We start from the raw sequence: 14,699 nt of genomic DNA, 5'->3' as shown, positions 1-14,699 counted from the left end.
AATCAAGTATAAATCATTAATATATATCTAGCACTTTCAGAGAGTGCTAAATCAAATCTTAGCTGACTTGATGAAAATCAGTTTTGGTCAAATATCGCATTTACTATCAAAGTTTATAAATCTAATGCATTACTTAGCAAGTGAGGTACAAGTTTGTTTACTTGACTTCTTTACCTCATGCATTAACGTTTGTCCATGTTTGTCTGAGCAGTTTATGTTAGCCCCATTCTTAATTAAGGAATCGACAAAATCCAGGTCCACTTTGGCATTAGGGTCCCTGGACTGCCCTAACTGATAAAAATAGTCAATCAGTGTTTTATCGTTGGCTGAGCGCAGCTTCTTTTTGGTGTCCTGTTTCATTCCAAAAGGTTTAAAAGCGTCCACCTCTTCCATCTGGTCTATCCCTTTTCCCTTAATGGCTGATGTCTCCTCGTCATCTTGTGTATCTGTAACAGTGAGAGGTTAGAAAATTCATGAAAACCTCTTCTTAGTTCAACCTACAGTGAAGGTTTTGTGCACTGGTTGTTCACATGTCAATTACAAAGTCAGTTCTAAAACTTAGACATGATTATCAAATCCTGGTGGATAGAAATAAATACTTTTACACTATATCAAAGCAAAATTATTGATTAAAGTAAAGAATTTCAATCAATATATGTTACGAAATGAAATATGCAGGTAGAACATGTAATACATGGAGACAATATCCATTGTTACTCAATATCAAATGTGATACTGTGGTAAAATAAAATCTAGGATGACAGAATGATAACGATCTTAAACTCTATGTTGCAGAGAATACTCTTGGGAAATAATAAGAGCAATGATGGACCAATTTTTTTATCTAAAATGTTTTCAGATATCGTGAGGAATTTATGTACTTCATGGAACAATTATTGCCAATTCTTTTCATGAGTGATGTATCTAGCTAAAATCATCCAAGGTTCAAAACTGTTTCATTTAATATATATGTTCAGTAAATTAACTGCAAATAATTGCTTTGTTAATACATGTACCGGTACTACAAGTATATTCGGCTAACTATTACTTCTATTCTTCTGAAATTAAGTTTGCCTTAAAAAGCATTCAATTTAATTATTAAAAAAAAAATTCAAATCAAATTAAAATTAAATTAAAAAAACATCATGTGCAGAAAGAATTTAATATCATGCAGTAACTACATAAATCAACTTTTAAAATGTTGAATTTAAAACATCAACGTTTTATATGCAAATATAGTAATTACATTAATATAAAATGCCCTGAATTGCATCTAAGATCCTAGTCATCATTAGGCCTAGAAAAAAATTATGTTTGTTTCCGCTTTCCCGACCGACCCTAATTTATAGTGCCGACCCTAAATATTTTTTTAATGCTTTTGTCCCATGATGTCCAAGATTTCAACCAGGGAATTATAGCCTCCAACTTTGCATTTTCAAACAGAAAGAAGTTTGGGTCACCTTTCTATTATAAGTTAAGTCAAGTAATGCTTGAAAACACCATTTCTTTTGTCATTAATGTTACTTCTATACACGTTTTGATTAAAGAAGCAAAAAAATTTTTTTCAAAAAAAAAAAAAAATTGCCTACCTACCTACCCTATATTTTTTCAGCCTGAAAGCGGAAACAAACATATTTTTTTTCTAGGCCTTATAAGTTAATAGTATTTCACTTGGTTACATTTTAGAAGTACATGTATATACATGTATATATAACCAAAATCAAAATACAAAACATGTTATGTCAAATCCAGTGCTTTTGAAAGGGGGTACATGTTTCAATAACAACAGAGTAAAACATATGTAATCAGAGATTACAGAGCTCACCTCAATAAATAGTGTCTTTAAGTAAGGCAAAGTTCCACATTAAGCTAAAACCGAGAAGTTTACATCCCAAGATGCAACATTTATGTAAATTTGATCTGATAGGGCTTGCAGTTACTTGGGAAGATACTTATCCAAAAACTTCATACTAGTCACTCATCCAGCAAATTTAATTCAAATCCAGTGTCTAAAGCAAGTTTGAGAGTGTTCATCCCTTGATACATTATCCTTGCAAATTTGGTTAAGATATACCTTATAGTTTCCTGGTAATAGAACTTTAACCTGGTTCATTATCTGGAAAATGTATGCCGGTTCCAGCATCCGAAGCAAGTCCATTAGTGTGCATCCTTACATGTATCATCCATGCAAGTTAAATTTGCTCAACATAGAGCTTACGCCTACTTTAGAATGAACCTGCTCCAAAACTTGAACCTTTTCACTCATCTGAAAAATGTAGGTCATATTCAGCATCCAAAGCATCCAAAGTAAGTCTGGAAGTGAGCATCCTTAGATGTATCAACCATGCAAGTTTAATCAATATAGGGCTCATACTTACTTGGAAATGAGACCTGCACCAAAAACATAAACCTGCATCAAAAACGTTTACCTGTACCTGCTCCTAAAACATTAACCTGGTCATTCCTTAGCTGAAATTGCAGCATCTGAAACCTTGACTGGTAGAATGAAACATACTACATGTAGAAGCATCTTTCATGTCTGATCAATATAGGGCATAGAAGTACTTAAAAAAAAAAACTTGTAACCTGGATGTCAACACAAAAAGTTTCACATAAGCTCCCCCAACTTTGTTGAGGTGAGCTAAAAAGTATCAAAAATCTGAGAGAAGGCACACACTTTGGAATTAGCTTCATAACAAACAATTTCAGAACATGCAAGAAAATACATTGTACATGCATGGATTCAACACATGTGATTGATAATCATATGAAAATGTATACATGCACTTAGTATATGTTATAGCAATGCAAACTACACTGCAACTCTGCTTTTACATAGAGACAACTAGTACAGCTGTTTACCTATGAATGGTTTTGGTTTTTCTTCATCCTCAGTTACTATACAGAACAAATCAAATCAACCATCATAAAAAGCAAGTTAGTATGCTAAGAAATCATGAACCAATGGTAATTTAAATTTTGTTTAACAAACCACAAAATCCATGAGCAGACTGAAAGTTATGGCTGATAATTTACTTTTATCATTCCGGGACCCTCAAAAGAATTCAAATATGCCACTTTACAATACAATACTTATTGTCAATCAAATTATAAATAATATGAAATATCTTTAAGTTATACTTATTTTCATAAGTGAGTAGTACCTGATTGTTTGTTGTATATAGCAATAATTACTCCCTTGAGAATCCATTTCTGGTATTTGTTATGAAAAAGTAAACCAAAAATTACATAAAGTTAATATACCCCCCCCCCAAAAAAAAAAACTAACATGAAACCTCATATATTAGTGTTTATTTCACTGCATTATGACCACAGCACTTTCCTTTCCCCAGTGTAGATTGTGAAAGTTTGTCTCACACTTTCAGTAACTAAAGCCACACTAACACAAACTGCTTTATTTACAGTAAACCTCACCTAAAACGTGCAATATATGCCGATTCAAATACCTCAACTCTATCATAAAATTAAAGGAATAAGTAATGGTGTGCATAAATTCTGTTGAAGAATAAGTACCATGTTAAGGGTAACTTTGGTGTCAGGAATATCTGGGGAGTTTGTTTATAATACATGTACTCTATATAATAACTGTATAACTATACCAGCTATATTTGTTTTTTTTGTTTTTTGTTTGTAAATAAATCTGAACCCCTCCCTCCCCCCCCCCCATACCAAAATTATTGGATGTACTGTAGGCTGCTTTAAAATACATGTATGTCATGAAAATTTTTCATAGCTAACTGCATTGGTAATTTTAAGAGTGATATACATGTATGAACTACAACTATAGTTTTAGTGAAAGATAAACACATGCACCCTAATGCTGCTACATTGTACTATATACAAATACAACATAAGGAAATTAAAGCATACTTCTCATACAAGAAGTTAAACAAAAACATGCTGCATATATTTGTGTTTGTATGTACATGTTTACATCTACACATATTTAACAAGATCATACTTAAATGTGCTTTTGTAAAATCCAAAAAGAGAGTTGAAAATTCAAAGTTAAAACACTAAATACTGTACAAGTATTAATCCAAAAGAAATGTCTAAAAATTTAGTGAAACAGGATGAAATATACAAGTTATGAACATTTTAGCATGATCTTATACATGTACATATGTGTATTGTTTTCTATATCTGTAGTCATTGAATGTACATCTTACCATTCTTCTCTGTAGAAGAAATTTATTCCAGTATTCATTGGATCAAAAAGAAGGAAAAAGTTAATAAGGGAAATATTAGCACTTCCATCAAGTATACTAATTTATTCAAATACATAGAAATGCATGCAGGTCTTTTAAATTAAAACTTTGAAGGATAAACTCTATATTTAATCAAACTACCTAACAATAAGTATCTAAACCTACTGAAATATGTGTTACACTGATAGAACCAGTGGGATACAAAATAATAAGCTAGAGTTAAATAGGTTAATCATATAAGATATATTAATTTAGGTACAAGTTGGCTTGTAAATACTTTTAATTTGTTTTAAAACAAGTTTATTATCAAAAGTGGATATAAATTAACTGTAAAGAATACATACTTTTGGACTTAATGACCCGCTTCATAGATGCATAATGCTTCCATTTCGAGGCCATGCCTTTGGCACCAACAATGGCAGACAAAGCATTTTGCTTGTTTGAAGTCTCCATCACTTTGTTCTTTAATGTGTTTATAAGTTTACTGAAAGTAAAAATAAAAAGAAAATTTCATTATAATTACAAAGAGCAGCATATTCACATTCTGTTGTTGAGACTGCAAGCTAGATACAGTCACTAACGCAGTAAAACAGAGATAAACTGAAAAAATTTAGCATCATAATTCATTGTAACCAGCTATCCTTACATGTAAGTGACCAAATAAAATGAATATTTACTTATTATATTTTGAGGAATTGTTCGACTCTGTGAATCTAATGTGTTAAATAAACATGATGCATAGCCACACACACTGACAGAACAATTAAGTTGACCTGAACTGCAAGAACCAGAAAACATTTTATTTATATTTCTATCTAAACATACATGTATATTTCCTTTAGATATAACCTGTATATTTTTGAAATATATATGAAAATATAAATGTAGTTGTTCTAAATCAAATAAGTCTCAATTTACATCTACTCTACACAAAAATAAACATGTGACGCATATGTGCATTCACTCTCAATGGTGAATAAGAAAATCACATGGGTTTTATCAGCTGCAAGAAAGTTTACCTATTATTCTGAATATCAGATCGTATGTCTAGTTCAAATGAGCTGTTCTCCTCTCCCGTAGGAGCTACCTTTCCTTTCCGCTTCTTTTTGTTATCCATCTTAAAGAATTGATTAAATTCGTCTTATATCTTCATAGCTGAAAGACAAAAAATGAAAATGTGGTTATAAATTGCAATTAACATTAAAGTGAGCATTAAAACTGCAATTAACATTAAAGAATGCTGCTTATTCTGTCTTTCCCATTATATATAGGGTCAATATATGTCAAGTCCAGTACAATCACTACTTGAATTACTAATGTAGCGTTATTTATTTAGTTACTTGAGGTAGCTTGGTTAATAGCTAATCTAATGAATATTTTCACAAATGTACATACAAATTTAAATAAGAAGTTTAAACAAAAATTTGCAGGTGTGTGACTTAAACTATATCTGTATGATGGACTTTGAAAAAAGGCAGTCATGGACAGAGATTAGTTAATCAAACACTGAAGTTTTTTGAACAATTTTAAGCCAGGGATGCATTTCCAATGTAACCTCAGGGTAACTGCACCACCTTTGTGCAGCTAGACAATGGAAAAGTGTCCTATATCAAATTGTGCTGAAATATTACCAGTCATTCCGTTATCTTCCTTTTATTCTTAGTGACTAGAACTTGTCTTCTGTGTTATTCAATCCAGAAGCAACTGCATATTAATACTTGTTTCAAAAAACGATGATAGTCCCTGACAGAGGAAACTGGCACAGTGTTATCAGTGTTATGCTTGTTTTCGAAATAAGTGTGGTTTAGTATGATAAAAAAGTCTTCTCTGAATAACCATATAAGTCTGTATGCGTAATTTAAATGAAGTAATAGTATCGGACCCCTACAGCTGCCGTAAGTTACTCATTAGAGGAAACGCGGTCTGTGTTTGTGTAACCCTCAAATTAGGTTGATGCAAAATATTTTATGTAATAAAATTTGTAACTTAATTAATTCATTTAAAGAGAAATCATAACTAATTAGGCATGAGTATAAAAGCAGAGACATATAAAACCCTGATACAAGTACCTGTTGGAAGAATATCAGTTAAACTGTCATATGCCCGTCGCCATTGATGTTTACGTTGTAGTCGGTGACAACGATTTCCCGCGTTTTTTGTATAGTAGTAGGGGTGGAAATGAGATGCAAATTCCGAAAAAGTCTCAAACAATCAATGTTTTATTCCTTAGGGCTTACTTAGAAGAATATACATCTATATAAAAAATTAATAAGTGAGAAAGTTGTTTGTACAGTTTAGAAAAAAGTATAATTTTTTAATCTTCTAGACAATTTTAAAATCGCGGCAACGAAATGAAATTTTAGACATGATAAAAATTAAATAAAATTCCTTTCATAAATTTATTAAGTACAACCGAGAATATGTTCGAAATTAGGCCTACAGAGGCAACTTGCATCACAGGTACTTGTGGACAGGACCCCCACCCCACCCCAATATACTTCCCTGGTCAAATATTTCTTGAATATTTTTCTCATGAATTATGTTTCTAGTACTTATTTACAATGTATTCCATATGAAAAAATCCTTAAAAAAATAACAGATTTAACGATTTACAACAAAAAAAGTCATACCCTGGTATTATAAAATGGAGAATCTTCTTTTGACCAGGGATGTATATGGGGGTGGTGGTGGTGGGGGGGGGGGGGTCCTGTCCACAAGTACCAGTGCTTACAAATTATAAATAAGAATGCTACATAGATGTATGTATCGTTTTTGAAAGGGAACAACTACGGGAAAATTTGAATCGCTTGAAATTTGATAAAGAAAGAAAAATAAATCCCCGAAATAAGTTGGGTAGTGGAGGGTACATGTATATTATTTTTTATCAGAACCGAAATTTCTTCATAAAATACTATCTAATCAGTGGCGGATTTAAGGGGGGGGCGCACCCGGCGCCCCCCCCCCCCCCGCCCCCCTCCTCCCCTTAAATTTTCAAAATTAACGTAAATCACAGTTTCGTCTAGAAAATGTAAATATGTATACTTGGTAGTTGGTAGACCTCATTTTTACCCTACAAAATCTCTAGAATCCAGGAGCTTCCGGGGGCTTCGCCCTCCCCGGCCCCCACCAGGGATTTGCCCTGGACCCATTGGGGGCCTCAAGGCGGCCCCCAGACCCCTTGCCTACTTTTGGCGCCCCCTCTAACTTCAATTCCTGGGTCCGCGCCTGCTTATACGAGGGCTGTGGAATAAATAATGTCCTCGGTGCTCGGAAAGAGTCAAAAGACGCTTTTCAAATGATTTAGTCTTAATGATTTAACTTAAATATTCTTTTTTAAATAAAACACATGTCCGTAACATTTTAATCCAATTTCTGATTAATTTTAGATTCTCATTTCCTTCGTATAATGGAATATGGCAGATCCACAGGCGCTTGTTTCATACACTACGCTAGTTTTGTACTTTATAATAACACTCCAAAGATAGTGGCCAAGGGACATAATTTTTGAAAAGTGTGGGTTCAACTATTTCAGTGGAAACTATTCTCTAACGATGAACTGATTACTCCCCCTTTGTATCAAGAGATGGAATAGGGATGATTTACTATTTAGCTTTTGTATTAAAATTATTAAATAATTACCATTGAACTGTTCTTTGTATAAGATTTTAATGGTTGTAAAATGTAGGCGAGAATCGAGAGTTAGCGTGTGTAGTTCTTTGATACTTTTCATACATATAAGGACAGAGGATACAAATAAACTCGATGTCTTGATATATATTTTTAAATGATCCAATTTTCTTTTTTTTTTTTACTTAAATTGAATGTTTTTAAACTTTCTGATTTCTAAAATATGTTTGGCTAAAGATAGATTAGTTTTATATTTTCCCGCCACAGCCAGACGAACTCTTTCGTGAGAGGAGGTAAACAGGAAGGTGACATATCACCATTTTGCAACAGATGTATCTGGACATAAAGCGTATTTGCCTGGAAAAGCGTGAAATTCGCCGCGAATCCTACCAAATATGGCCGAGGAACACTTAAATTTCTCACCGTCTTTTCATTCCTTCAATATTTTCTCATTTGGATCTACGGTATACAGATAAAGGACAATGGTTTGCAAGGAAAGCGGATTGAATGCATAAGGATCAGAGATCAATTATGGTGACAGAGACGGAAGGATGCTAAAAACAACACAAACTTTTTGACCCCATCCAGGATCAACAGTCGTTAATGCATAAATAGATCTCATATTTCTCCCTTTTAACTTTTGAAGTCGAAATGTAGTTATATAAAGAGACTAAAATATTGCTCGCTTTGGAAGGAAAGGATCGAAATTTTACTCTGAAAATCAATTCTAGACTTATTGATACCATAGATAATGTAGAAAGTATCACCTACCAAAATGGGCGATCCACACAACAGAAAAAATTCAGCCGTCAACCGTTTGCGAAATCAGCTGAAGAAAAAGAGAGAGTCTCTTGCAGACCAGTTTGAGTTCAAAATGTACATTATTTTTCACTTCAAAGAAAAGGTAAACCAACAAAAAAGGTGTCATATGCTATCTTTAAGAAAAATATATTACAGTACACTGTATAAAAGTAGTAATGTCAGTTAGATTTTTAAGTCTAAAAAAGTAAACTTGGACTGATTGTTGCTATCAAAAAAGGCTGAAACAAATTCCCTGCATGCTTCACTTTTTCACTTTTAGACATTTTTTTAATATTCCCAAATACTTTAAAAAACTTTTATTTTTTTTTACCTTTAAATAGGTTTAAATCCAACAAAATCAAGCAGCTCTTCTTTTTCATAGCACTGACATATTCATTTAAGGGCCCTCCACACACATACAGCTTATGTTAGCATTACTTTTAACAAGCATATCAACTAGAGTTGGGTATTGCGAAGGAAATCCATATTGCGATATATTGCAATATTTTACTTTGAATATTGCAATATATTGCAATATATTGTAATTTATTATCATTAATTTTTAAAATAATAAATTTCACAGTTTCAAAGACTATTTGAATTTATCTTTAAGTTTAAAAGCGTTGTCATTGATTGCACACCAAAAATTAACACTTTACTTTTAATCAAATTCCAGGTAAAATAGTATAACAAGATTCTCTTATTTTCACATTGAAATAAAAATAAAAATATATAATTTTTCATTGAATTCTTTTTTTTTTTTTTGGGGGGGGGGGGTTAATGAAGTTATTTTATTAAAGAAAAACAATATACATTTAATTTAATTTTAAAAAAATAAAATTTAAAAAATCAGAAAGAAATTTCTCTCAAATACATCTAGAGAAATTTCACATCAAGGACAATCAGGAAATGGCCTGTTTTAATATATACCTGCTCCTGCTATAGCATAAGGTGTTTAAAATGGCATGAAAGTTATTAAAAATAATTAAAACAACACAAAAAACATTGAATTAAATATGTACATGTATATTGAACACATTTCAATGTAGAAAAATATTTTCAAAATCATTGGTATCAAAAAATGTTTTATATATTTTCCTTTAAATTTTATTTTAAAGTCTTATTAATTAGTAATTTTATTTCAAAGTAAGATATTCAAAACTGCAACAGTGAATTAAAAGCTTCCACCCCCTCTCTCTCCTCTCTCTTTCTCTCTCCCGCAATAGTTCTTTCACTGAGAAACACTAAACTAGACAGAGATACAGTCATGTAAAAGAGGAAAACTAGAAACGCACACTATTTTATAAATATTTATAAACACAATGAGATGATGTCTTATTGAAATGCACAAATTAGTGTGCAAAAAATTTCAACTTTCAACACAGACTGTTGACGATAATCATGTCAGTGGGTTGAGTAGCCGGAAAGTATAAATAACCTAAAAGTTCCCGTCATACCAGCATTCCTTGTTTAGGAATTATTATGTAACATAAACCCAGTCATTTGTCTGTCTTTTACAGAAAAAACGGACATCTTTTTCTATCGGTCACTCCGTGACCATGCCACGTGTTCATTGTTATGAGTGTCCTACTTTCTCTTTCGAAGACTCTCTTACAAGCGGTTTCCAGGCAATTCGCCGATGTAAAATCTAAGTAAAACCGGAAGTAAAAGTATTTTTTCTCTATATACGTCACAAGTCACATGGTGTGGAGGACCCTTAAACCCCTAACCCTGCATGAAGCTATTTTATGTTAAATGGTGGGTCACTCAGTCTATCTACACAACAGTATCCTTGAATTAGGGGGCTGTGTAGTCCCTTTGATAATAAAATTGGAACAATTTTTGTATCAGTCTGTATGAAAGACATTGGACCATCGAACCTTACCGATATACAGTGCCTCTGATCTGACGCATCATTTTTACACCAGACAGAAATGTTCGATGTCTGTGTCTTTTTTTAACTTTACTATTTTGACACAGTGTCATTTAAATGTTTGTTAATGAGCCTTTTGTTCTGATACAGATTGTAAAACTTTTAAATTCATGCATTGATTATCTCTTTTCTGTTCTGTAACATTTTGTTGCTTTCTTTTTAGAAAAAGAGAGCTGCCCTATTTGAAGTTTCAGATGTAGTTCCAGTAATGACAAACAATTATGAGGATTGTATTCTAAAAGGTGTCAAGGTACGTAAATGTCAGCTAAATTTTCCAAAATTAGAGTATATTGTGCATCTGTTATGTTTTTTTTTCCTTCAGGAAGTCATGCAGTGTTTCAATCAGACTTTAATGTTTTTAGTAGTTTTTCAATGAGTAAACATTTGCTCTGTGAACCATTGAACACTGAAAGGAATTGATACTTCATAGCCATTAACACGAATGTTGCATTGTGAGAAGAACTTTGAGTTTGGAATTTAAGAAATCTGAAATAACTTTTTACTGGTTGATGTGTCTGCTTTTTCTTTCAGGATCAAGCTTATTCTTTAGAAAGTTCTCAGGAACTGTTAGAAAAAGATATCGTTCAGCTCCATGCTCCTCGTTGGCATCCATTAAGACGCGTAAGTATTAATTGAACTTCCCCTTTTCACTTGATTTATATCTAACCCCAGCCCTAACACCTTCAGCCTAACCCTAACCATAGTTTAATGCTAACCCTAACTCAATACCAACCCAGTAGCTAAACTTAATTCCAAGGCTAACCTAATCTAACACTAACATTCTTTATTGATGCTTAAATATTGAATATTTTAATTCATGTGATGTGTGATGAAACATATTGAACTTCCTGTGATCTTGAGATGTGTAAATCATAGAGTTGTCTTTCAATAATTGTGCAAATCAAATACAGTAAAACTCATCTTATATATATAACAAATTTATATATATTGCATTTTTTTGTAATATCTGTGCATCATGTTGTGTTTTTTATTAATCATTGATTCAAAAGACTTGATTTCTGAATAAAATATTATCTTGAATATTTTAGGTATACTTTTTAAAATCATTAATTGACCCTAAGTATTAATATGATTTTCTGCATATGACAATTTGATAATGATTATTAAAAGTTCTGTAATAAGACTGTCTTAATTTGTTTTTATCCAGGATATTCTTGGTTGTACTACAGATGTAGATTTTCTTTTGTGGCCAAGAAATGACATTGAGAAAATAGAAGGGAGATTGTTTTCTAGATGGAAAGGAGAGGATATGCCTTTCAAGCCTGTCATGGTAAAAAAGGAATACTTTATAAATTCGTCTTTTATTCTGTATTTTGTTTATGAAAATTATTTTTTTTTTACCTTGTGGAATATGAGACTTAGAAGATACCCCATGTATGTCAAGAGAGTCTTAACCAATTTATTCAAAGAAATTCAACCAATTGATTTGATTTGAGGACTTGGACATCAAAGTTGTGTTTATTTCATATATTTTAGAAATGCCTATACATTCAAATTTTTATATTTTATAGGACATTCATCTTTATTCTAACAAAGTGATATGAAATATCACTGAATGTATTTTACAAATTTAAAAGAAGACATAAATAATATTTGTAGGAAGATTTTTTATCTGATGTTTTTTTTTTTTTTTTTTGAAGGAAGATTTTGTTTACACTCAGGAGGACTATGATAAACAGCTTGCTCGTTTGGTCAATAAGAAGGAGAGATCGGCTCTGATCATCAATGACCCTAAACAGTCCATGTTCTTGTTTCTGGATAAGCACCATATCCAGGTTCAGTTTTAACTCTGTATACTGGTATAGTCAAAGAAATTAAAAAAAAAGGTTCTTTAGGCTCATTGTTAAAATCTAGTCAAATATGAATATTTTTTGTTTAAATTTTTTTTAATTTTTTAAGTTTTGCCGACATTTCTCTCTACTGCCTTAATAAAATTAAGATCAGCAGATCATAATTTCTTTAAATAAAGATTATAATGGATCAATATATAAAGCATTTGTGTTAAGTATTATCTACACATATTTTGCACTGTCAAATATGTAATCATGTCACTGGAACAACCTCTGTTAATGAATCATGGACAGATGGTAAAATTGAATTTATATTTTAGACCACCACAAACAAGATGACTGTATTTAAGCTGTCCAGTGTCTGTCTGTATCTCCCACAGGTAAGTTCTGTACTTTGCTGTAGCACAATAAAGGCACATAATTTTTTTAAAACCCTGAATAGATGAACAGATGGTAAAATACCCCCTGGTAAATGTCAAGATTTCAGTAATTAAGAAAAATTGACAAGGAACGTTGATAAATTTTATGTAACTTTTGACACTGTTTTTAGCATTTGACTAGAACTTTTGCACTTATGTTTCATTTATTCACTATTGCTGGACCATAGCCCCAATTACTGATAGTTGATAAATCCAGGTGAATGACATAAACTTCCCTTCTGTAAATGTGAAAACTCTTACCAACAAAGGAAATTTATTATTAAAGTAGCACTCACTCTGGCCAGGGGACATAAGTTTAAAATATATACTGTTGCTATGCAGCCTATCAAGATAAAAGAGGACAACTTTGTATCATTGAGTTTTACCTAACTGATATATTTGTTTTGTTTAGAATCAGCTGACATTGTGGGGTGCTGGTACCATCAGCGACTTCTTGTCCACACATCTCATGTGATGTCAAACAGCTGTAACACTTGGAGCTCCTACTATAAAAATTTGATAAGGATTTGGACAGTTTGTTAATTTTACCTGCCGGTTACATTTTTATTTTGCATTCCATTTCTTTGCAAGGAACACATTTGCTCAGCAAAGCAGATCATTCATTGTATACAAATTTACAGAGAGTTTTGGTTGAGTTTTTAGGTAAACAGTGCCCATAGCCTAAGTGAGCTTTTCTGATCAAAGTTGTTTAGCATATATCTATGCTCCCACATTCATTTGTACTTTGGAGACAACTGGGTTTGTTTCAACCTGCTGTAAAGCAAGTGTGTATTAAGGTATACGACCCATATTAGGACCAAAATTTCTAACCTTAAATATCAATTGTTTGTAAAATATCCTTATATTATTTTAAAGCATTTTAGAGTAGAAAGGGATTTACCAATAGAAATTTTCAAAAATTTTATTGCCTAAGCAGAAATAAATTATTGAAGATTGCATTGAAGTCTATGGAAAGAAGTAAGTTTTTTAAAATAAAAAAATTATTACTTCAATATATATCTGTGGTGAAAAGATGCATTTGATCAAGGTAGAATAAACTCAAAGGGAGATACCTGGGACATGTCCCATTTTGCACTGAGTATTCAGTCCATACATATCTATTATGCATTCAATTCCATTGAATCGGGGGCTAATATGGATCGGATACCTTAAGGTTGAGTGAAGGGAATTCAAAATTGTTCAAATGCAATGGGATGCTGTCATTAAAAATAATAATAAAACTAAATTGAATTGCAAATATCTCAAATAATCTTCAGATATATATCTGTTCAAGGTAGAAGACCTGGATTTTGGTCATGAGTTTTAAAATTAGCCTTACCTCATGTTCATAAAGGGGTGTGTACGAAAGTACTTTTTTCTGCATAGTATTAATTAATGCTAAAGAAGAGGTCGTAATATTTTACAATAATTTTGGCCCAGTGAACTTGAAGGCAGATAGAAACAGTATAAACAATCAACAGAATTTTTCCTTTTTATGAATTGTGCAGAAATTGTGATCCCACAAAATTATGAGCCTGTGGGGAAAAGTATATTACAGTTACTGTAAATGTATTACATTTGGCTGTATATTCTATTTAGCACTTTTGTCAGACAAAAACTTCCACTAATTTAAGTAAAACGCTAAATGTCTAGCACAAATAGACATAAATAAGAACATTGAGAAATGCACCAAGTCAGATCTTCGCTAATACAATTACAGTATATGGACTCGGGTTAGTGTTGTGTCCTGTGACCTTTTTAACTATTTTTTTGGTCTATTTTTGTTTAGAATTTCTTAAATGCAGTCATACTATTAATTCTTATTTCAATCTAAATCATTTATGGTTGGTACCACAAAAGAGTGCATATTCATTCTCAG

The 14,699-nt window shown here is 32.0% G+C and overlaps 2 protein-coding genes across 2 annotated transcripts in view; one reads left to right on the top strand and one right to left on the bottom strand.

Moving 5' to 3' along the window:
• LOC134238628 (transient receptor potential cation channel subfamily V member 3-like) overlaps positions 1-6,386 on the bottom strand; it is a 33,586-nt gene extending 27,200 nt beyond the window's left edge. The window contains exons 1-4 of the mRNA XM_062720751.1: positions 6,299-6,386; positions 5,249-5,384; positions 4,574-4,713; positions 175-446 (exon numbers count right to left, since the gene is read on the bottom strand). Coding sequence (XP_062576735.1) covers positions 175-446; positions 4,574-4,713; positions 5,249-5,346 — 510 coding nt within the window. The 5' untranslated portion in view covers positions 5,347-5,384; positions 6,299-6,386. The remainder of the gene's footprint in view (positions 1-174; positions 447-4,573; positions 4,714-5,248; positions 5,385-6,298) is intronic.
• Positions 6,387-8,141: 1,755 nt separating this feature from the next.
• On the top strand, positions 8,142-14,263 carry LOC134238627 (uncharacterized protein C6orf62 homolog). The gene is made up of 8 exons (XM_062720750.1): positions 8,142-8,760; positions 10,754-10,840; positions 11,122-11,211; positions 11,759-11,881; positions 12,252-12,386; positions 12,722-12,781; positions 13,233-13,617; positions 13,995-14,263. The coding sequence occupies exons 1-7, from the start codon at positions 8,632-8,634 to the stop codon at positions 13,293-13,295; spliced, it is 687 nt and encodes a 228-aa protein (XP_062576734.1). The 5' UTR covers positions 8,142-8,631; the 3' UTR covers positions 13,296-13,617; positions 13,995-14,263.
• Positions 14,264-14,699: the final 436 nt, after the last annotated feature.

Source organism: Saccostrea cucullata, unplaced genomic scaffold (genome assembly GCF_032062105.1).
Source record: "Saccostrea cucullata isolate Sc308-1 unplaced genomic scaffold, CSIRO_AGI_Scuc_v1 ctg196, whole genome shotgun sequence".
NCBI lineage: Eukaryota > Metazoa > Mollusca > Bivalvia > Ostreida > Ostreidae > Saccostrea > Saccostrea cuccullata.
This window is presented reverse-complemented; position numbering and strand designations above follow the sequence as displayed.